A 24,021-nucleotide genomic window follows, 5' to 3' on the forward strand; every position below is an offset into this window, starting at 1 on the left:
TTGATCCGAAGTTTTAAAAAGTTAAGAATAATAATTAAATTTCATTATCTCAAATTAAATATATTAAATGTATACAAATATTTTTTAATTTTTAATATATAATATAAAAAATTAACATTAAAATTTTTTCAAAAAATTAAGACATTTTTTTTAAAACGGAAAACGGAATCTTATACGTATTATGAATGAAGAGTCAACTAAGGATATAATTGACTTGGTTTTGAGTCTATGGTCAATAAATGGATTACTTAGAAATGTTCTTTAACGTGTTATTTGGGTTGCAACTTGTTTTTTCTAAAAAAATAAATATATTTTTTAAATATATTTTGTAATTTTGGGTGCAACTTATTCTCTTTTTACCTTTTTAAAATATTTTATATTTTTTGGTCTATAGTTTTTGACAGTTCTAATCAGCTACGCCACCTATTGTTACATGTGTGAAAATAAAACATAATGCTTCTTTTATATTGAAAATAATTTTTTTATCTCACACAAATAGCATGAGATAAATACTAATTTTACTTGTAAAATTATATGAAATATGTTATTATTGTTATTATTGTTGAGTTAGGAGTATGAGCTTAAGTTTTAAAATATTTAAATTTGATTAAAAATTCATACATAGATTCTTTAATTTTTTTTGAAATAAAATCTACCTAATTCAATATTGTATAAAGAGTACGACAAGTCAATATAGATAATTAATGAAACAAAATATCTCAAAAATATTAAAAAGATAACGATAAGAAACTGTTTAATTCTTATGTAATACATGTTTTTCGAAATTAATAATTACTCTCGATCTTGTTTGATATTAATAATTTTTAATATACCGAACCTTGCTTCAAAGTCTTGTCACTTTGCCTAATTACTAAGGTCTGAGCAGAAAGAATTACATAATTTTATATTTAAAATATTTAAAACAATCTCTTTTTATTTCTGAAATTTTGTGATCGATAAAAATATGTCACATAAATTAAAAGGATGGAGTATATTCTTTATCTCAAACTATATTTTATAAAGAATTAACTATATTTTCTGTCAAAGTGTAATTTATAAAGAATTACTATAGTTTTCTAATTGAAGGATTCTATTAGCTTTGACAATCGTTAGGTGAATAACTTCATAATTTTTGACATTAGACGATTTGATATTTAATTAATATAACAAATGTTCAATTAATAAATTCAACATATACAATTGTAAAAATATAATCTAAAATCATAAGAATTTGCCTCCAAACTACTAGCTTTTAAATTTTGTGAAAACTATATTCACATAGCTTTTAAAAATAAAAACAAAATACATATCTAAATAAAAATCTAAAAAAAGAAATTTTTTGGGTAAATTAATAAAAATTGAGAGAGACAATCATTTTTTTAATGACCACATAAATATTTTCTAAATACAATGGACTTGGCACAAAATAATATAGTCAAGCCAATGATTTTTCTACTAGGTACTTTATAAGTTCAATTTTAATAGAAAAATTCGTTGATATTTAAGTTTTATTTGATTTGAATTAGCATTTAAATTTAGTGTGAGGACTTAATCTCATTTGTTGAAAATAGAGTTTGACATGACAATTTTTTTTTAAATAACACATAATTTATTATCAAACATATTTTTAAAGCGCAAAATCAAATGAAATATATGATGGATTAATTATTTTTCACATCACTAATTAATGTTGGTTTTCTTATCCTTATAATATAATTTTTAAAAAAATTGTCTTATATGTTTATACGAATTTGAATTTAAATAAACTTTTCTGAACAAGTAACAATACAATAATTTTAAAAAATAGATATTAATTAGAACATTAGGAGTCAACGATTTTAACTAATTACTTTTTATGTTGCAAATTTCTTTTAATTATATTTCACTTTCTGATAATTAAACTATATCAAATTGAACTTTTTAATTTTTTTTTAACTATTTTGCAATCGTTTAATATTAAATTAATTTCTAAAAATAATAACTTAATTCTCAAAAAATATGACAAACGAAAAATCATATTAAATCATTGGTCCATGGCTGCTGAATTGCAGGTTGAGAATGTGGATAAGGTTGCAAAAACTTTTATTTAATTTAATAATACTTTATTTTATATGAGTAAAATTATGTTATCTTATAGACTGGTTCGATTTATTTTATTTTATTTATAAATAAGTATGTGTAATATTTTCAAGTTAAAGAATAGTTAGTGGTGAAATTTATACTTGTGACTTTTACACTTTTATTTATTCTGATATCATACTGAAATATATAATCGGAGATAACATCTTTAAATATATCTGATTATATTTTCAATGGAAGTTATTAATTGAAGAATCATATCACGTAGGTAATTGTATTTTTTGAAACATATATTAACTAAAATTCTAAATAAAATTACAAACAAAAATTATCAACTAATTCTAATACTACAATTTCTAGTAGGTTATATGAATTTAGTGTTGTGGGGCAAGGCGGCTAGTAGAGAAAAAAGACATTAGAATCAATGAATCATACAGCTAATAAGTTTAAAACAACATAGTACTTGTCATATTTAATTTTTATCTATTTTAAAGAATATTTTATTTTATTTTTAGTAATTTCCTAATTTTATATGATATATTTAAGATAATAAAATTAAAAAATATTTTGATATATTTTAATATTTTTTGTTAAAATTTTCTTAAATTTTATATGAAGTCAAATATAATAAATAAATTGAAATGAACGAAATAATAACGAGTCAACCACTATGAAAATATCTCTCATCCACCACAGATCTCTTATAATGAATAAAGATACACTAGCTGCCTTTAATATTATTATTTTTATCCGAAGTTTAATATTTGTTTTATGACTTTAAATTAATTTAATTTGAGATATATAGATATTTTTCTTCCATACCAACCACAAATTTTGATGATATACATTAGTTGCATGAATCATTTTTTTAATATTCTATTCAAAGTGTCATATTCGCTTAGGCTAGCTTAATTAATTTAGATATGCGTTGGAGAGTCTTATTTAATCTTTGGATAAATTTATTGTACTATTTTAGGATTTTGTAGTGACTTTTGTGGCCACTAAAGATCTACTTCTTTAGTGGCAATACTTTAGGATTTGTAGCAATTTTTATTGTCGCTAAAAAGGTCTAATTCTTTTATAGTGAATCGTAGTTGACAATGTTTAGGCGGAGGGATTAGTCCTACGTTATTAAAAACTTGGATAGTTAACTTTTAAAGATATTTGTGGTCTCTAGAGATAACATCAAAGGTATTTTTTTATTCCAAAATATAATGGAGGGTATACGTGATCTATTTCGCATAGTTTTGAAGTATATTCTATCATAACCTTTGATGATATAATAAAGGGAAATGCACAAGTACCCCTTAGACTATGACTGAAATCCTAAAAACACACATTAACTAAACTAAGGTCTTATTACCTCACTGAACTTATTTTTTATGTAATTTTGTGCACCTTTTTGGCTTACGTGACATCCAAATATCTTTCACGCGCCTCAATTGCATAGAGTCACGGAGTGTGCCATGTAAGACAAAAAATATGTAAAATTACAAAAAAAATAAGTTCAAGAGGAAATAGAACCTTAGTTTAGTTAAGATATGTCTCTAAGATTTCGATTATAGTCTAGGGAGGTACTTGTGCATTTTCCTCTATAATAAAAAATATCTCTTTTTTACTTTTTATTTAAAGTTATATATCTAAAGATTTGATTAATTTAAATTCATATGAAAAATTATGATGATCTTATTGTTTTGTAGTCTTTAGCTATTCTGCCTTTCTTAATTGCTCTTGACAACACATTACCAAAAATAATTTTCAATTTGCACCTCCAAATATGCATAACTCTAACTTCTTTATCGAAATATTCATGTTTATTTATATGCATGATTTCATTTAGAACTGTCGAAATGAGTCCAAATATAAATAATTTTTACCCTATGGAGTTAATTACCAAAGATTTGCCAAGTTGTGTAATCCTATTGGACCCATCTTGAGTATCAATGTAATTTACTTCTAAGTTTTGTGTGTTGTTATGATTTTCATTATGCTTGATTATGAATGTCTTAAATTTTTTTGTATGCTAACGAGTAGATGAAGTTTTTTGGTGATATTGATTTTGTTTATTCTTTTTTTAAAAAAAATTATAAGACCTTGCATAATGAACTGAGGAATAATATATAAAGTGCATAGTGATTCACAATACTTTTATAATATTTAGGGGTCATTTAACATAAATTAAGTGATTTTTTTAATTTTTCATGTGTGTTAATATATGAACTTTTGGTGATATGGATATCGAAATTTTGAACTTGAGAAACAAAACCTATAGTATAACCCTATTCTATGCTACTTTTTTAGCATATTAGGTGCCACTCAACAAGAATTAATCGATTTTCTCATTTTGTTGAGTGTTAGTCAATGAAATGTTAGAGATATGATTTTCACAATTTCTTTTTCAAAATCTTCACGAAACTCTCCAAAATGACCCAAGGGAACAATATGTATAGCCTCACCATGATCCATGTCATTTTTTAGCATTTAGGAGTCACTCAACTTGAATTGGGCGATTTTCTCACATTTGTTGAAAAGTAAAGAGACGTTTCTTTTGTTTTTTTAAAAAAACTGAATAAAAGAAAAAGCAAGATAGATAAAAGTTAAACTTACATATATCTCATTAGTTTAAAAGTTAATTATTTAAATACACGTTAATTTGTAATATTATGAATCTTACCATATTTTGGTGCATCTATATACATTCAATACACGTCTCGAGATATTAGGTGTAAATTATTCTTGATAAACTGTATCCAAATGGATTCGCATTTAACTGTGACACATATATAAATCTCGCTCGCCTCTCTCCCATCTCGTTCACCACTCTCCCATCTCGCTCACATAAATGGTATCCCAAATACACATGAATCATACCAGATACATGTATCAAATGTATATTTAGTGTAATTCACATGCATCAAGAACACATATACAAATCTCGCTCGCTTCCCTCCTATTCTCGCTCGCTCTCTCCTGTTCTCGCTCGCCTCTTTCCCTTGTTTCATTGTATCTGGTAGCAAATAATATTTGTCCCAATAAATAAAATATAACTATTTCGAAAAAGTTTATAATAATTTAATTAGTGAGACTTTTTTTTGTTGAATGCCTTGAATTGGACCCGTTACAAACAGAAAGGACGGGGGTCTCGCTGCCCGGTCAGCGAGTCGGGGGGTCCAGGGGGGCGACGCGCCCCCTGGCCTGGGGGTCCGGGGGGGCGGAGACGCCCCCGGCCCGACGGTATACAATGTTGTTGTATTGGGCCCTTAATTATCTGTCAATTCTGTATGTTGGGCCCAAGCCTGTTAGGGCATAGCTTAGCACTATATATAGACGCTATGGCAAACCCTATTCTGAAATTCTGTTCTTGCCTCTCCTTAATAAAACTGCTCTCCCTCTTCCCGTGGACGTAGCCAATTTATTGGTGAACCACGTAAATCTGTTGTCTTGTTTTTAGCGTTTATATTTTCTCGTATTATCTCGAATTCCGCATAACATTTTTTTCATTTTTTAAATTTATGTTTCTTTTCTAGCAAGAGTCAAAATTTCACATAAGTCAACACTAAAATGTGTTTTTTAGTACTCCTTGTTTAATATATACACACCCAAAAGAAATGGTGTTTTGGTCCTTTCCACCGACCTCTAAGCAACTCAAATTCACTCTCTCCGGCGTCGTCGCCGGCGTTACTCTCATCGCCGCCGGTGCATATCTTTCCTTTTCCAACATTGCCCCTCAACAAGCTCGAGCTAAGGCCCGAAAAGATTACATCAAAGCTCGACTCAAACAGCTTGTACAAGATTAAAATCAACTTCACTGTTTACTACTTGTAAAGAGTTTGATTTAGTGTGTGCAAATTTGAGCTTTTTCTCAGATTTTTTGGTAATTATTTGTTCTTTGCCTTTAATGTTTTGTTTGTGTGTGATTCAGTGTGAGCAAGTTTGAGCTTTTTGTCAAGTTTTTGGTAAATATTTATTCTTGCCCTATGTTTTGTCATAGTATTACACTGAGAAGGAATCCTTGAGCCATTTGGGGTTTTGGGTGTTTGTAAAAATCTTTTTTTTTTGGGGTAAGAGTTTCATTAGAGGGGGGTGTATTTGATTCAGTGTGAGCAAGATTAGAGCTTTTTGTCTATTCATTTGGTATATTTTCAATTTTTGAGTGGGGAATGGTATTATGTGAATCATTGGGAATGTGTTGGTATGTTAGTAATTACTAGAAATTTGTTGCAAAGTGTAGTAAAGCTCATTGTTACAGTGTCTACATTAATGTTGAGCTAGGAGGAACTGATTGGTGCCTGTGAGTTGCTTCAATGATTTGCTGAACAAGTAATTGGGGGGGGGGGAGGGAGGGGAAGGGTAACCAAGGAGGAGGGTGAGAAAGAATGTTTGTTTGCTGCTAGTTGAGGATGAACCACAAGTTAGCCAATGTACTCGTTCATGAAATTGACTAAGATTTCTAATTAGGGTAGGGTGTGGAAGGTTACCTTAACCAAGGAGGAGGGGTGAGAAAGAATGTTTGTTTACTGCTAGTTGAGGATGAACCGCAAGTTAGCCAATGTACTCGTTCATGAAATTGACTAAGATGTCTAAATTGCAAATCTTGAGAAGCTACGATGGATTTCTCCATTTCCTTGGCTGAGTAGAAACTATAATGTATATGCTCAAGATTGGGCTTCTTGAGTAACTCTGCCATCGTCCCTTTTATCAGTAAGCGGTGCTTGGTGGTATATCTCTGATTACTAGTTTAGTGCTTAGTGTCTACCAGATCAAGCACAAGACGAAAGAAGTTATAAGTATCTTGATAAGATAACATGACATTAAGTGATTTTGCACAATCTATAATCAGCTTTACTTATTTATGTATATTTGCAGACTTAGACCAGTAGTTGAGCCCAGTCCTTGTTTATAAAACAGAAACTCTAACTACAGTATCCAATTATTTTATCAACTAATTTTTGCTATAATTCAAGGCTGAGTAGCCAGCTGGACTTGTTTGTTTGTCTAAGGCTCGTTGACAGAAATTATGTTGTTGTGGGAGTGTGAACATGTTCTTTTTGTCATACCATTATGTCATTAATGCTTATGCCATGGGGGAAAAATCATGAATATATACTTCACTTGCAGTTGCTAGCTAAGCAAATCTTCTTTATAAAGTTTATCAAGGTTCCTTTACATTCATCTACTTTCATGATGAACTTTTCCGTTACTGAGTACTTGGTTTCGTTAGACTATTTCCGTCATTCAATACTTATTTCGACCTTTTTGTTTAATTGGTATAGCTTGCTCTTGCTCTTGGAGATTATGCTTGCATTTTGGCTCTTCAATTGAACTTTCTACGTTTCATCAGCAAATGGTTCATGTTTATGCAGTGTATCCAGTACTATATTTTGGAAGCAAATGCTGCATTGTCTGCGGCAGCTATCATTAACAGCAACAACTAACTGCTCATCTCCATCTTTGGAAGGTATGTTTATGAATTTAGATGCAGTGGAAGTACAAAAAGGGGCCAATTACACCTTGGCCAGGTTATTTCTTTTCTCTTATAAGTCATTTTAGGCAGGTCCTTGTTTGGACCCTTAAATAAAATTATGTTGCTTGAACTGTTTGAAGCATTGAAGTTTATAAAATGAATAAAAGTCACATTCTGTGAAAAATTTTGTGTCGATCGAAACGGTGGAGGAAGTTTGTAACACCGCTGTGATGTGGTATTAGTGAAATTTTAATTTATCAAAAAATAAAAGAAAGCTAGAATCCTGTCAGATGATTATTTTCTTCAAGTTTGCGTCTGAAAATAAGATCTGATGCTTGTATTATGACAATTTTTCCCAGTTTGTATAACTATGGGAAAAATAAGGGCTTCTACGCTCACTTAATTGTTTGCTTGATTTTTGCCGGAGCTGATAGCTGTCGGCAACTCTTGGCGGTGCAAGTTCCCTTGCTTTCTTAAGGGGTACCAAGGTGTTAAGGGTTGGGGAGAGGAACAGGAACCCAAGAAGTATCTTTTTTCTGACTAAACGCACGACAGACCTGTGCTTCCTAGAAATTAGGTGGATGACATACAATTTTTCTCTTCTTTGTTTGTTGACAGTTTATTTTGCTTCATATTCTAAATTTCGGATGGTTCAATTAGCACAAAATCAAAATCAAGTGGCTTGAGTGGAACTCAAGCAGTTTTGGAATCCGCTTGTGGAAATTCTGATCGCTTCAAATGTATGTGAATAAACTGCAGGTGGCGTAGCTGATGATAACACAGCAAGTTCCCAACCTTCACCTACCGTTAACCTATCACGAGCATATACCCTTGCAGTGAAAACTTCTTCTTACGGCGAGATATGGTCCAAGGTCCACCATGAGGTCCCTTCTGACCTTAGTGTGGAGGTAGCACAAGTTGAGTTCCAGGAGGAGCCGCTGCAACTAGAAGATATCCTTAAACCAAATCATGAGTGTGTTCAAGAGGCACTTTTGCATATAAAACCAGAAGCCCTAAACCTACTTATCGCTAAGTACTTGGATGACAGTGAGCAAACCGCTCGTCTCTGTATCAGTTTCTCTCAAAGTGTAAACCAAGCTCGACGTTTGTATGCTCCCATTTGTAGGCTGCTCGATGTCCTTCCCCAGGAAATGGAGTCTACTGGACATTCCCTTTCGCAAGCTCAATGCAATTGGGCATTTGACATCTTCCTCCAATTTGACAGTCTCAGCAATCCCTTTCCTATACATGACACCCATAACTTCAATGATATGCGTCATTGTTACTTAGAGCTAAAGCGTGAGCTTGACCTGCTTTTACAAAAGTCACGTTCAAAGGTCCAACTTCTCCGTCATGCTACCAAAGGCTCAGTCGTATGTTTAGTTGCAGCTACTATTGGAGTGGTCATAACAGCTGTAGTTATAGCTTCTCATGCTTTTGTCGCCCTTGTAGCAGCCCCGGCGTGCACTGCTTGCATCCCTTCAAAAATGGCAAAAAAAGAACTGGTCCATCTGGCGCAACTGGATGTTGCAACAAAGGGTATCTTTTTCCTCCACAATCACTTAGAAACAGTAAATTGTTTGGTGGGCCGATTATATGATGCAGTGGAGTTCTACAAGCGTCTTGTTCGCTTTGCACTAGAGAGAGGAAAAGACCGATACCCTATCCAGGAGGTAGTGAAGCAACTTCACAGGAAACATAGCAATTTTTTGGAAGAGCTTCTGGGACTTGAGGAGCATTTGTGCCTATGTTTTGCTGCAATAAATAAGGCCAGAGGCCATCTTCTCAACTATCTCCTTCAGCAAAATCAGGATCCTGGGTAATTATACTTGTATGATACTGCAAGAATCCTTCATTTGTTTTAGGCACCTTTTTTTGTTTTCTCCTCTAGATATCTAATTTTTCTGGCATATTTAACTTGCTTTTTTGAATTTTTATCTGTGCTAAATGAACCCATCAATGGCAAACCAAAATGTGATATATTGACTCTTGAAGCTCATTTTGTCGAAAACATCAATGACAACTACTCCTTCCGTCCCATTTTATGGATTCTTTCATATATAGCCAATTAAAAATAATTAATTACTCTCCATAGCTATAGTTTGATAATTACAATTTGTAGCTAGATGTTATATGGAGGAGAGAGACGAGCGAGACTAGGAGAGAGAGGAGAGAGGCGAGAGAGGGTGGGAAAGAGTGGGAGAAAGGTAAATCATATATGTATATTGGTTAGATAATTGTATATTATACATATGTATTTGTATATATGGCAAGAGAGACTGGGAGAAGGATGAAAGAGGCGAGCGAGATCGAGAGAGGGAGGAGACAGGAGAGAGTGAGGGCAGCGAGTGGAGAGAGGTGAATTGTATATGTATATAATTGTATATTATACATATACATTTGTATATAGGGCAAGCGAGATTGGGAGAGGGAGGAGGGAGGAGAGAGGCGAGCGAGAGAGGGCAGAGAGTGGGAGAGAGGTGAACTGTATATGTATATAGGTTAAATAATTGTATATTATACATATGTATTTGTATATTCTGGCGAATTATACATATACAAACATGACTAAGTATACAAATTCGAAGTCAGCCCACATAATTAATGTATAATGTTAGCCGCGAATGGTAATGATAGCAAACTATAGTTATAATGAGTAACTAAATAGTATAAGTTTGCTTTGTTGCGTAATTTTCCCTTTTATATATCACTTTTTTACTTTGCACTTGTATTAAGAAATGATTTAGTTTTATCCTTCTATCTTTATTTAATGTTATCTTAAGTCAATTTTATAATACATGATGAATACATTTTCAAGATTTTTTAACTAATCTTTCAAGAGTATAATAGGCAAAATATGGTGATTTATGCATAAGTTTTATAAACTGACAAGTATTGCGGTCCATTTGTTTATAGAAAGTCAATGGACTTGTTGTAGGTCACAAGTTCAAGCCTTCCGTCAAGGGAACTAAGTTTAGAATTTAAGCGGAGAATCGAAGGATGTGGTTAGCCCAGAAGTGGCTCCACAAGTACTTTTTGTTCATTAAAATCAAAATATTTTTCATTTACAAATGGGATGATTCTTCAATCTCCAAAAATGTATAATTCTACTGTGTCTAAACATGTGTATCAAGATAAGAAATGGCAACAGCAGCATGGAGAGCTGCACCTATTGGAAGAACATCTTCATCAAGTGTGAAGTAAGGGGAGTGTAAACCTTTAACACCAGTAGCGATGGCCGTTTTATTTTGTGCTCCGATGATAACAAATGCAGCAGGTATCTTCTGGGAATAGAAACTAAAGTCCTCTGCACCCATTGTAATTGCGCCATACTGCACGTTTTCCTCACCGAGCATGACTTCTCCAACTTCCTTAGCATGCTTGTACATCGTGGGGTCGTTTACAGTAGGTGGATATGGCCTCATTAAGTCCTCTGCAAAATCAACTGTGGCTGAACACTGATGTACGCTTGCTTGTGTCTCGATGATCTATGAGTAGGAAGTATTTTCAGTGTTAATCATCTTAAACCAATGCTTATTATGAGTAAGCAGTACTTTTGGCTTCCAAAAGCTTGGTCAGACAGGCTATTAGCAGCAGCTGTGAAAGTCTAGTACGTACCTCTTTGATCCTTTGCTTAAGATAGGAATGACCCTCAAACGTCAAGAACCGGAATGTTCCACCAAACTTCACACTTTCAGGGATTACATTTCCAGCCTCACCACCATCTACAAATGCAACAGAGACAACCTGCATGTAATCGCGCATAAGTAGAAACAAAATTTAGATACTACTTCATAGAATCTAGGATTCTGAAAGGAGTAAGAAAAGGACAGCCAGGTACACAAAGCATCCCGTGTTAACATAGTTCAGGGAACAGCTGGATGTTATGTAGTGTTGTAGACAACCTACCATAATGCAAAGTGTCTACTTCCACGGATGGAGCTGTGACCTAAAGAAGTAAAAATCATTGTTTAAACTTGTTTGGACTCAGAACGAGACATACCCTAGACTCGAGAGGATTAGTTTCTCGAGAAACAAGTTGCTGGAGTGCAAGAACTGTCATAGAAACAGCAAGAATAGGATCCTTAGTTCTATGTGGTGTTGCTGCATGTCCACCTTTCCCTTGTATTATTGCTGTAAACCTTCCTGCACCAGCCATAATAGGACCAGGTCTTGAACCAATAATACCAGTGGGCGTAAATGGCCAGACATGCATACCAAATATTGCTTTAACCCCATCTAATGCTCCTTCTTCTATCATATACGAGGCTCCAGCATAGCCTTCTTCCGCAGGCTGGAAGACTAGCTTAACTGTGCCCTACAGTTCAGACCACAACATTACCCATAGACGAAGACCAAACACGGTAAGTTCATATCAAAAGCAAAAACAATAACGAGTTTTCCTACCTTCAACTTGTCCCTTCTATTTTGAAGCAATCTAGCCGCTCCAAGCAACATGGTGACATGAGCGTCATGGCCGCAGGCATGCATTTTGCCATTGATCTTGCTTTTGTACTCTGAATCTACCAATTCCTTCAAATTAATGCTTTGATTCATTTACTTCACTCATCAAAAAGCTTCTTTCAAGTAGCAGATTGAGAAAAAAAAATGATAGAAATGAGACTATGAGAATGCTTATGATGATCTCTCTTTTTCCTTCTCCAATTAAAGGTTAAGAACACACCAGATGCATATTTTGACACTCACAAATTTTATAATATAATACATAAATATGCCTTTTAACTTAGCCTCATCTAGCATCAACACCCTTCGACACTGGATGCGCACAAGTAGACACGTGTGCCACAACAGATCTTGCGTAGCACACAAATTGCCACGTAGAGTGTCAAGTCGGACGTGTGTGTCAACTTGTTCAACTCTATACAAGTTTGAGCGCCAACATTTGCATAGATAAAATTAAAGGGCGTAGATACTAGATGAGGTCAAAGTTAAAGCACACGTTTATGTATTATGCCACAGTTTATGTAATCCTACCATCAGCTAGTACTTCAAACCAAACATGAGATATCCCTAAAGTTAATCCCAATTCCCAAAATTTATCCCGAAATTATTATCCTTATCCAACAAACTAAACGAACCTCAGCTAGCCAATCAGAAAACACAATTCACCAAAAGAACAAAATTTAGCAAAAAATTCAAACTTGGATAATACCTGCATAGGGAGAGCATCCATGTCAGCTCTCAAACCAAACGATGGTTGATGACCCGACCCGACAATTCCAACCAGACCCGTTTTTGCTACCGGCGATACATACTCAATCCCCATCAAATCCAGTTCATCTCGAATCAATTGACTGGTTTTGTATTCTTCAAAAGCTAATTCTGGGTATTCATGGATTCTCCTTCGAACCCTTTTTAACCAATTGAAAAACTCCGGCTGCTTCGCCGATTCAAAAAGTTCATGAGCTAACAACTCAGTTTCAGATCTCAAAAGGGTCTCTTCTACAGACCATGAATTGTACGGAAAACTTGTTAATACCAGTAAGAATATGCAGAGGAAGAAGAACAAGTTTGTGCTTAAAGAACCCATTAATGGAAAATCAAAATGTGAGGAGTATACTCTATAGAATCCTTTTTAGTACTCTTCCTTCGAGATCGAGTCTAACTATACGAACTTTGACTTTTAATAGAGAAAAATGATAAATATATTCTCGAATTATCGTAAATGGTATGCAAATATCCTTCGTTATACTTCAGGGATATTGGTGTCTCTGTCGTCAAAAAACTAGAGCGTATATATCAATATACGCTCTAGTTTTTTGACGACAGAGACACCAATATCCCTGAAGTATAACGAAGGATATTTGCATACCATTTACGATAGTTCGAAAATATATTTATCATTTTTCACTTCTTAATATTGAAGTTTTTTCAAAAGTTGAACTTTAAAATTGACTCTCGAAAAAACAATATGATAATTAAGAAGGAATAGAGGGAGTATATTAAAACAACACTTCTTGTGTTTTCCTCAACTCATAGTTTGGCTATTTATGTGCTCTTTATATGATAATTCTCGTGAGATATACTTGAATTGATTTGTATTAAGTTACGTACGATGTATATGTCTATTTATTTAGTTTTGTATGAATTTAAGTGTTTATTTGTGAGGTTCAATATTGAAGAATATAAATTATCAGGTAAAATCAAATTAAAAGATATATTTATGTATCATTTCAAGACATCTTTGGTAGGTTCAATTTTTTTTCTAGAGTTTCATATATAATGTCAATTATTTGACTTAATATGCATATAAACATGCTTGTTAATTTGGATTTACTTCACAATTATTTAATTTTCTTAATATTGGATCTGAATAAGAAGACACTTAATGCATAGTGTAGTCGTTGTGATACTTTCAATAATAGAAATATTTTTGGTAGGTTTAAATTTGTCAAACACTTTGATTACATTTAAATATATCTGTCGTTCATAGTCGAGGAACAATTTAATTTTTAAATATTTCCATCGTTTGGTAAATGGACAAATTTTATTTTTCCAAAGGATAAAGAAAATTACTCATTAAAGACTAGAAATTTTCCTAATGCCTTGTTTGAGAGCAACATTTGTGGTACTATATCCACCATCAATCACAATATTCATCCCACTTATATACTTTGATTCATCACTAGCAAGGTACAATGCTGCTTGTGCAACATCCTCACCCTCCAAGATTGTCCCTTTCAAGTTTGAAATTTGAGATACAAATCCCTCAACCTTTTGTTTGTCATGAATTCCAAGACCATTCATCAACATTGGAGTTGCCACACCAAATGGAGAAACACAATTAACCCTAATTCCATGTTGTCCCAACTCAACACCTAAATTTTTTGCTAGCCCTACTATCGCGTGTTTCGATGCCAAATACGCGTGTGCCACGTCACCAGAGGTCACCGAGGCGATGCTTGAAGTGAAAATAATGCTTCCTTTTTTGGGTGGAATCATCACACGAGCCGCGTGTTTCGCGCACATGAACGCCCCGAAGACGTTCACGTCGAATACATTTTTGTAATTTTCGTAGTCTGATTTTAGGATGGTGGTATCAGGTTGTCCTGGAATTCCAGCGTTACTGAACATTATGTCAAGCTTGCCGTACTTGGAAATTGCCATGTCCACTACATTCTTGACATCGTTTTCTACTTTCACATCACAATGTACGTAAGAGACATCTCTATTTTCGCCTATTTCTTCGATGATGGATTGGCCACGATCGTCTTGGACATCCGCAATCACAACTTTTGCACCATGTTTGATGAAAAGTCTTGTTGTAGCTTCACCAATTCCACTAGCACCACCTGTTATGATTGCTACTTTGCCCTCTAGCCTGACACAATCGAACAATTAAAGCAATAATAACAATTGGCAAATGTATATAGGAGAATTATGTTGCTTTCTACTTAGAATTATATATTCTTTGTGCCTCAAATTATGCGATAGTGATTATTTGGTCAGGATATATCTATCTTGGTTTGGATTATCAAAATAGATTGTGGTGACTCCTAAAGTGAAGAAAGCCACTTTCCAATCAATTACGACTCCTCACTCAGATATTGATAGTGTCCCTGAAGTTCTTGGAGAAATGAAAACTTCTTGAAAGAAGCTTCGATTACTTTTATTTTTTCATCCCCACCCCCAACTCCCCATGTCTATTACTAATTTTAGACAACATTAAAAAAGAAACCTTTCTTTTCTTTCTTAAATCAAACAGATATATATCGTCACATCAATTTTAATAGAAAAAATAACATACGTAAAAGAAAAATTAAGAAGTGTACATACAATAAAGGTTTAGAATGAACTCCCTAATATCATCACGATATACAAATTGAACAATTAGAAAGGGACAATATATATGAGCTCAACATTAAGGAAAACATAACAACATAAAGGTATATATATACCTTTTAGCAATGGAGGAGATGGAGGCCATTGAATTCACCTTAAGTGTTTGAAAAATGAGGAAGATGAAAAAATATTTGTTAGTTGATTGTATTTATGGGTGTACCCCTACACCTCAAAGTTATGGATCTCATCTTTTGTGCAGCACTATAAAATCATTTAAGATTCGACCTCAACACTTTTGTCTACTTTCGATACCATGTTGAAGTGTGTAACCTTTTCATCTAAAAGGTTAAACTGTTAGAGAACACACTTTAAAATCAGTTAATGATATTCTCAACAGTCCCGTTTCACTTGACATCAATTGGTATCATCTATGCATGTGATTTAACTTTGAGTTTGTACAAGTAGACACTTGAAATTTATATGAAATTGAATATACATCTTCGTCCTACGTGACGTCCTACTCCATATAGAACAATCTATTTATTTTATTTTATACAAACTTAAATATATACTTGTTCATATCCAAATTAGACTTCGCAGTAAATAAGTTAATTAAATCTAAATCCTTTAATATATTAGATCTTGGAGAGCTATAGGTGGATCATTGTAGGCAGTTTTCCCAACATTTTCTTGTTTTTACACAATGAGATATGCAATAGTCATTATTTGTTTATTATTCATAATTGAGTAATTAATGAGAGGTTTCAAATTAATTGTGGTCCAAAAACTAGTACATGACACTTGACACAATATTATAATAATCGTAATAAAAAGGAATAATGCACAAGTATCCCCTCAACCTATGTCCGAAATCTCAGAGACACACTTATACTATACTAAGGTCCTATTACCTCCCTGAACTTATTTTATTAATAATTTTCTACACCTCTTCGGCCTACGTGGCACTATCTTGTGGGTCCAACGCTGGTTGACTTTTTCTTTCAAGCTAGTGCCACGTAGGCCGAAAAAGGATAGAAAAATACTTATAAAATAAGTTCAGGGGGGTAATAGGACCTTAGTATAGTATAAGTGTGTCTCTGAAATTTCGGGCATAGATTGAGGGGGTACTTCTGCATTTTCCCTAATAAAAAAAAGAATTGTCTAAATCTGTTAACAATATTTTTTTTTTTAGAGAAATAAAAAAAAAAGGTAGAATAATCAAAATAGAATAATACCAAGGTAAAGACAAAAAATAAGATTATGAAATTATGAGTAAGTTAAAGATGTACAAATGAAAAAGAAAAATAACATAGTGATGTTACCACATCAATTTAGTGTTAAAATGGTATATAATTCTTTACCATTTTGTCTTGATTAATTAAATGTAGGAATAACGAGCAATTGCGATAGAAGCTTAATTCTAATTGATGAATTGACTAACAATAAGCTTGATTAAAACGAAATGTTTTCTCTTGAGGGAAAGATATCGGGATAAACTACGCTATCACTTGATTTTACTATTTATATAAAGGAAAGTACGTAAATTTGTTCAACTCTCGATGTAAATAAGTATTTACTGATCAATTAACCATCTAGTTAATTATGTTCTTATAAAAAATATATAGCTTCATGTGATCAATTTAAATCTTTTTTAATTAATAGCATTTCGATCCCTCGATTTGTGATAATTTAATTTAACTTTTAGTCCTTATAATATTTTAATTAAATATATTTAACTTTTCATTACTTAGAAATATGCACTTTTGATCCATTTGTTTGTGAATCTTGCCAATTCCCAAGAGAAATTACATTGTTCACTATTGCTTATACATGAGTTATATTAAATTTGTAATATATATCTATATATATATATATATATATATATATAATAGACCGTAATCTAATTCACTCAATTCATACCATTTTTAAAAATATAATTTTTAACTACCTAATAAAAATATACTGAGTTGGATCATTTTGTGAATGCCTTTTTGAAAAACTTTCACAATTTTCTAGTGGATCAATTTAGATTACATATCAAATCACTTTTTATGATAAGTCGAATGAGTCAAAATAGATTAAACCGGTAAATGAAAGAATAATAGATTAAATTGGACGCATTTTACTTTTATGAACTAATTTTATCGCCCAAATTCTAAGCTATATATAGAAACTAGAAAGTTGTTAGGCTAACCTAATTACAATATGGTCCTATTTTCTTCTAAATTTTCCATTTATGTTGTACCAACTACCACACATCATTGAATTTTGAGTATGGGCCAAAGTGTATAGATTTTAAATGATCTATATTCAAGATATAGTAAAATATTATCAAATGTTTAATATTTAATATTTAGCTGTACTATAATTAAATTCAGTGTTATGAAAATTGAAGGTGTGAAGATAAAATTGAACATAGATAATAGGTCTAAGATATAGTCTGAATATATTGTTATTAAAAGAAATTTTAGAGATAATTAAGAAAAATGATTGTTATTCACCCAAGGGGTTAGAAATTCAGCTAAACTGATGGGGTAATGGACTATGAAGTATTAAAAGTGAAAATATGTCTTTCGATATGTCGTTTAAGATTATAATTTATTCATTTCGTAAAATTTCATAAATTTAGAAAGATTTTGATAGTTTTTTTTTTTAAATTTTTTGAAACAAATAAAAAAGAAAGGAAGAGAAAAAAAAATACTTCATCACTTATATGTTTTTAAAAAGTCTTTCGAAAATAATCTTTTCGACTCAAAAAGATTGTTTCATTGAGAGTCAATAATAATCAATCAAAGCCACAATACTTTATTAATTTTGAAATAGGTGCCTATTTTGACCTTGCTGGTGATGTGCTACATTTTTTTCTATATACTAAAATAATATTTATCCTTTTTAAGGATTTGTGCCACTAGAAAATGATTAAAAAAATACAATTAGCTGCCAAGAAAGACCAATTTAGAGTTTCAAGTAGTCAAATAATAACTCCTACACACTCTTTAATCAAACTTATTTTCAAATATTTTTTGTATTACTTTTTTAATATTTAGTATTTTTTTTTTCATTCTATTAAATAGTATACTCTTACACTATATATATAAAGCTAAACAAAATTGGGACTAAGACATTAAAACTCTTTAACACATCTAAGAGATTTAAAAAAAATACTTTGTGAAATTATTATTTTCTTGAATTTTGTCTTTAAAAAATGGCCACCACTAGCAATTCAGTCTCTACATCAGCCAAAAGGTATGTATTTAGTGATCACTTTCATCGAATACGATTTTTCGCAAAATTTTATATGTATTTATAAGATTGAGTTTATAATTCTACATATTCACTTTTTAAAAATAACTCTTACTTACAATTCAGTAACATTAGTTACGATTTTATATTTATCTCAAGAAATTTATTGAATAGTCATAAATTATATATTTAGAATTCAGAATTCAAATGAACTAGAATTTCGAACCATAAAGTTAGATCGTAATAAGTATTTTGCTTTGAAGTTTGGTTAAAACACATCGACTCGTTAAAATAAGTGTTTTTAGTTTTTCAAATCTTAGCCAAATAGGCTATAAATGTAATTTTGCTATTTTTTTGTAATTTTTCAGGCTAGAAGGTAAAGTAGTAGTTATTACTGGAGGTGCAAGTGGAATTGGTGCTACTACTGCAAAATTGTTTGTCAAAAATGGTGCTAAAGTTGTAATTCTTGATGTTCAAGATGATCTTGGCCGTTCATTTTGCAACGAAATCGGGCTAGAACACATCTCGTACGTCCATTGCGATGTCACGATTGAAAAACAAGTCGAGGAGGCCATAGATTTTGTAGTGTCAAAGTACGGAAAGATTGACATAATGTACAACAATGCAGGTACGTATGTCAAACGAAATTTAAATTAAATTTAAACGATGAATCGAATCGATACCTAAATGGGCCAAGACTGGCTAAATAATGGATAGTCCAACAAGCCTAACTTTTACTAAGTTTTAGTTTATTTATTTATTTATAATTTATTTAATCATCAAATAAATTAATAATTTTTATTATTATAGCTACATATTAAAAAATTATCAAAAAAATAGTTATTGTCATGAAATTTTTTCAATTTATCTGTCAGGATAGATTGAGTTAATAAATGAGATAAGATTAAGAAGAGTATGGAGCCTAAAGGGTACAAAATATTAATAAAAATTCCAAAACGGTATATAAAATTTTATATTAACCAAAACGGCAAAATCGCTGCATCAACAGCGATTTACTTCCCCGGAAAAAGCAAAATCGCTGCAGAGGCAGCGATTTTGCAAAATGTGAATTTTTTTTTTTAAAAAAATGAAATCGCTACCTAGGCAGCGATTTTTAAAAAAAGAATTTTTTTTTTAAAAAAATGTGGAAGTCGCTGCCTGGGCAGCGACTTTTATAAAAAAAAAAAATTGAAATGTGCAAGTCGCTGCCCGGGCAGCGACTTGTATAATTTTTTTTATTTTAAATTTTTAATTTTTTTTTCTTAAAATAAATGTGGAAACAATGTGGAAATTTTTTTTAAAAAAAATTCTTTTTAAAGCAGCAATTTTATAAGATAAAAAAAAAGTTATAATATTTTTTTTATAAAATTGCTACTTTAAATTTTATTTTTTAAAAATAATTATTTGTGGAAAATCGCAGCGATTTTCATATTTTTAAAAAAAATTATAAATTCGCTGAGCGATTTACATATTTTTTAAAAAAAATTATAAATCGCTGCGTAGGCAGCGATTTAAAAAATTTATAATTTTTTTTAAAATATGAAAATCGCTGCGATTTTCCAAAAATATTAACCAATTTATAAATTTATAAATTTTTTAAATCGCTGCCTACGCAGCGATTTATAATTTTTTTAAAAAAAAATATGTAAATCGCTGCGATTTTCCACAAATAATTTTTTTAAAAAAATAAAATTTAAAGTAGCGATTTTATAAAAAAAAATATTATAACTTTTTTTTATCTTATAAATTGTTGCTTTAAAAAAATCTTTTTTTTTTAAATTTCCACATTGTTTCCACATTTTTTAAAGAAAAAAATTTTTAAAAAAATAAAAAATTATACAAGTCGCTGCCCAGGCAGCGACTTTGCACATTTCAAAAATTTTCTTTTATAAAAGTCGCTGCCTGGGCAGCGACTTCCGCATTTTAAAAAAAAAAATTCTTTTTTTGAAAATCGCTGCCTAGGCAGCGATTTTCCTTAAATAAAAAAATTAAAATTTATAAATTGCTGCCTAGGCAGCGACTTCTTTTTAAAATAAATTAAAATCGCTGCCTAGGTAGCGATTTCATTTTTAAAAAAAAAAAATTCACATTTTGCAAAATCGCTGCCTCGGCAGCGATTTTGCTTTTTCCGGGGAAGTAAATCGCTGTTGATGCAGCGATTTTGCCGTTTTGGTTAATATAAAATTTTATATACCGTTTTGGAATTTTTGTTAATATTTTGTACCCTTTAGGCTCCGTACTCAGATTAAGAATGTGATATTTTCATGAGCTAAGTTTGTCACTGGTAAATACAGGCATCACAGGAAGTATATCTTCAGGAATTACTACAACGGACTACGAAAACCTGAGAAAAGTATTTGACATAAATGTGTTTGGCGCCTTTCTAGGCGCCAAACACGCGGCTCGAGTGATGATCCCGGCTAGAAAAGGTGTCATTCTCTTCACGGCGAGTGTGACAGCTGTTGTAGCCGGGATGTCCCCACACACATACGCGTCTTCTAAGCACGCGGTAATCGGGCTATCGAACAATTTATGTGTGGAATTAGGGCAATATGGTATAAGAGTAAATTGCATTACACCACATGTTGTGGCTACACCAATGTTAAGTAATTTTGTTGGTGGAATTGATCAAAGTAAAGTAGATGAAGCAGTTATAAAATCATCTAACTTGAAAGAAGTAAAATTAGAAACAGAAGATGTTGCTGCTGCTGCTGTTTATTTGGCAAGTGATGAGTCTAAGTATGTTAGTGGATTAAACTTAATGATTGATGGAGGTTATAGCAAAACTAATCCACTTTTTTCAATGTGTATTAGAGAGATTCTTAGTGGCTTTTAATCAAGATTTTTGGGATTTGTTGTCTTGTTATAATGAAATAATATGTTGAGGATTTGATTCGGTTTGCCACTCAGGGTTCGGAGTCTGAATTGTCTTGTTATTTAATAACAAATTGAGGTCTTTGTGACACATGGCATGTAATCCTTTCGTTTCAATTTATTTAGTTTTTTTTACTTTTTTTTTGGACATAAAGGTGTTATTATTATAAAGGTGCATAGGTCTTGTTGCTACAAATAAATTTTTTTTAGCTATAATAGGCTTTCATGATGACTTACGTTGTTCGGACTCTTTAAAAATATCGACTGGTGCGCATCAGATCCTTCGAAAGTAGTTAATATTTTTTGTAAGGATCTGAGTTTGACAATGTAGGAAAGTGATTGATGTGCTGTGATTTATGGAAACAGAAGTAACATATGTTAATGTTCATGAGTGAGACATATCAAGTAACTTGCACAACTATTGCAGTATTGGAGTCAGAATTTTTACAAATATAAAGAAGCGCGCACGCAGAATATAGAAAGAAGTAAACTATGCACTCTACGAAACGAGCCATATATAAGTTGTAATGCAACAGAAATAAAATGCAGCTCTTTAATTTATCGATCATCTCGAATTACAATTTCTTGGCACTTATGTGGAGGGGGGAAAAGCCTTGACTTAAGTTTTCATTATAAGAATGTAAATGGAAAGAATACATGATTTGAGAAAGGGGAAAAAATCAAGGTATGGTGTTGTTGTTTATGTTATGATCCCCCTCGAATGTATGACGATCTATGCCTTGTATGGAGAAGGCATTGGCATAGTCTTAACAATACCGCAAAGAGGGTGGTTGTCAGGGAGGTTGTACTCATCTCTCAACGAGCGAGCTGGTGAGAGAACACTGAAGTATAGTTGTTGTCCCAAGTAGAACCTCTCCCACATTTCTGATCTCAAGCTCCATAGTCCTGCATTGTCAAGTGTGGTCATAACGGCAGCCCATGAGTTAGGGTAGACTTGGATGCTGTGTCTGTTGATGGCATCGACTAAGTTGTAGTTCTTTCTTTTCTCGGGAGTCCACTTGCCTGGCTCAACAGCAACAGCGAAGAAGGAATAACCATCCAAGTGATAGGTTTGGATGGTCTTCTCATGGTTCTCAAAGATGATCTCAACAAAGTTACGGAATGTTGCATTCTTGATATTTGAGGCAATGGTTACCTTGTCGTCTGGTGTTGATGGTTCGTCAGCCATGAGATCATACTTGAAGACCTTATCGGTAGCTCCAAAGTATTCAGCTAGCTTGAATGGGGTTTCTGAATCAGTGTGGGAGATACCATTCAACGCGTATCTAAGCTTTCCATCAACTTCACTCCTTGAGTTGACAATCTTGAAAGTGCGAGTGATGTTGATCTGTCCATAGTGGTATGATCCCTGAGGGTTGGGACGGGCAGCACTAGCAGTAAGGTTCCATCTGAAGGAGCGGAATTGGTTCATGGACCAGGCAATGCCTTGAGTGTTTTCTGGTGGTGGTGCTGGGAGATCAGAAGATGCTGGTCCCTTTCCATTTACGTATCGGATGATAGACACAGAGGACAATTTAGCTTGCTTCAAGAATCTGCTCGAAACAATCATGTAATAGTCCTTTGGCTCTTGATCAGCAGTGACCAACACCGATAGGCATTGACCAACATGAAGGTCAAGTGACTCGTATACGTTCTGCACTGTGTGTGATCCTTCTATTTCCACCAACTTCATCGGGTGTCCTTGGATCCTAACATTCACTGATGTCCTCATACCTACATTGCAAAATCTATACCTATACGTCTTACCAGCCTCCATCTTGTATAGTGGCTCCGCAACTTTCTCACCAACCTTTTCAGATTTTCCATTTATGTGAATCCCATCCGGCCTTCCAATTGTCCGTCCCCCATCCAATATCTTCTTCAATGACTTGTACCCCTTGTTATACCAATCACCCACGAACACACTATAGTCATCCGCAGGGTTCTCAAATGGTACTGGGATAAGTGCACGACTATGAACATTGATAGCACCAAAACCACCAGCAGCGCGATGCAAGTCTGTTGTTGGGAAGTAGAAGAAGCTACCGATTTGATCCTTCACCTGGAACCTATACGTAAAGTTTGTACCTGGCATTATCGGACACATAGTACCCGGGGTACCATCTTGCCACGAATTCTTCCTTTGTTGAACACCGTTCCATGTTAACAACAACGGTTCATCTAAATGATTGAACACATTTACAACTATATTGTTATTCGACGTACAATTTATCCTAGGTCCCGGTAGTTGTCCATTTATAAGTATCCCTTGTTGTGGGACCCCTAACGGAGCGATAGTTCCATAAGTGACATTCCACTCAAAACGTAGGTAAGGATCTTCAGCTTTAACCAACACAAATGAAAGGCAAACTAGCAAAGACACAACAGTGATACTTGTTCTCTCCATATTTATTTTTTTTTTTCCCCAATGAACACACTTTATTTTTTTTAAAAAAAAATATATGGATATTTTTTTTGGGGGGAAATTTTTATTTAATTCTGACAAAGAAGAAGAGGGAAATATCTTCGTCTTCTTCTTCCTTTTATTAGTTGCTAGA

The 24,021-nt window shown here is 32.7% G+C and overlaps 5 protein-coding genes across 6 annotated transcripts; 2 read left to right on the plus strand and 3 right to left on the minus strand.

Moving 5' to 3' along the window:
* The first annotated feature begins 5,660 nt into the window (after positions 1-5,660).
* On the plus strand, positions 5,661-9,583 carry LOC107008453 (UPF0496 protein At3g19330-like). Of its 2 annotated transcripts, none has more exons than XM_015207500.2 (3): positions 5,661-5,953; positions 7,353-7,537; positions 8,303-9,583. In XM_015207500.2, the coding sequence occupies exons 2-3, from the start codon at positions 7,471-7,473 to the stop codon at positions 9,364-9,366; spliced, it is 1,131 nt and encodes a 376-aa protein (XP_015062986.1). In that variant the 5' UTR covers positions 5,661-5,953; positions 7,353-7,470; the 3' UTR covers positions 9,367-9,583. The 2 variants fall into 2 exon arrangements, with proteins under 2 accessions (XP_015062986.1, XP_015062995.1); XM_015207509.2 differs by having other exon boundaries at positions 7,443-7,537.
* A 940-nt stretch (positions 9,584-10,523) lies between these two features.
* Positions 10,524-13,465, minus strand: LOC107005786 (IAA-amino acid hydrolase ILR1-like 3). The gene is made up of 5 exons (XM_015204476.2): positions 12,717-13,465; positions 11,951-12,076; positions 11,547-11,861; positions 11,162-11,290; positions 10,524-11,031 (listed from the first exon to the last, which is right to left on the minus strand). The coding sequence occupies exons 1-5, from the start codon at positions 13,092-13,094 to the stop codon at positions 10,660-10,662; spliced, it is 1,320 nt and encodes a 439-aa protein (XP_015059962.1). The 5' UTR covers positions 13,095-13,465; the 3' UTR covers positions 10,524-10,659.
* A 485-nt stretch (positions 13,466-13,950) lies between these two features.
* LOC107029591 (secoisolariciresinol dehydrogenase-like) lies at positions 13,951-15,542 on the minus strand. Its single transcript, XM_015231027.2, has 2 exons — positions 15,463-15,542; positions 13,951-14,885 (listed from the first exon to the last, which is right to left on the minus strand). Exons 1-2 carry the CDS (start codon positions 15,489-15,491, stop codon positions 14,084-14,086), a joined length of 831 nt encoding a protein of 276 aa, XP_015086513.1. The 5' UTR covers positions 15,492-15,542; the 3' UTR covers positions 13,951-14,083.
* A 2,934-nt stretch (positions 15,543-18,476) lies between these two features.
* On the plus strand, positions 18,477-21,546 carry LOC107031115 (secoisolariciresinol dehydrogenase-like). Its single transcript, XM_015232342.2, has 3 exons — positions 18,477-18,592; positions 18,958-19,217; positions 20,884-21,546. Exons 1-3 carry the CDS (start codon positions 18,552-18,554, stop codon positions 21,423-21,425), a joined length of 843 nt encoding a protein of 280 aa, XP_015087828.1. The 5' UTR covers positions 18,477-18,551; the 3' UTR covers positions 21,426-21,546.
* A 435-nt stretch (positions 21,547-21,981) lies between these two features.
* On the minus strand, positions 21,982-24,021 carry LOC107012865 (L-ascorbate oxidase homolog). Its single transcript, XM_015212824.2, has one exon. The coding sequence runs from the start codon at positions 23,868-23,870 to the stop codon at positions 22,197-22,199; it is 1,674 nt and encodes a 557-aa protein (XP_015068310.1). The 5' UTR covers positions 23,871-24,021; the 3' UTR covers positions 21,982-22,196.

Source organism: Solanum pennellii, chromosome 1, assembly GCF_001406875.1.
Source record: "Solanum pennellii chromosome 1, SPENNV200".
In the NCBI taxonomy this organism is placed as follows: domain Eukaryota; kingdom Viridiplantae; phylum Streptophyta; class Magnoliopsida; order Solanales; family Solanaceae; genus Solanum; species Solanum pennellii.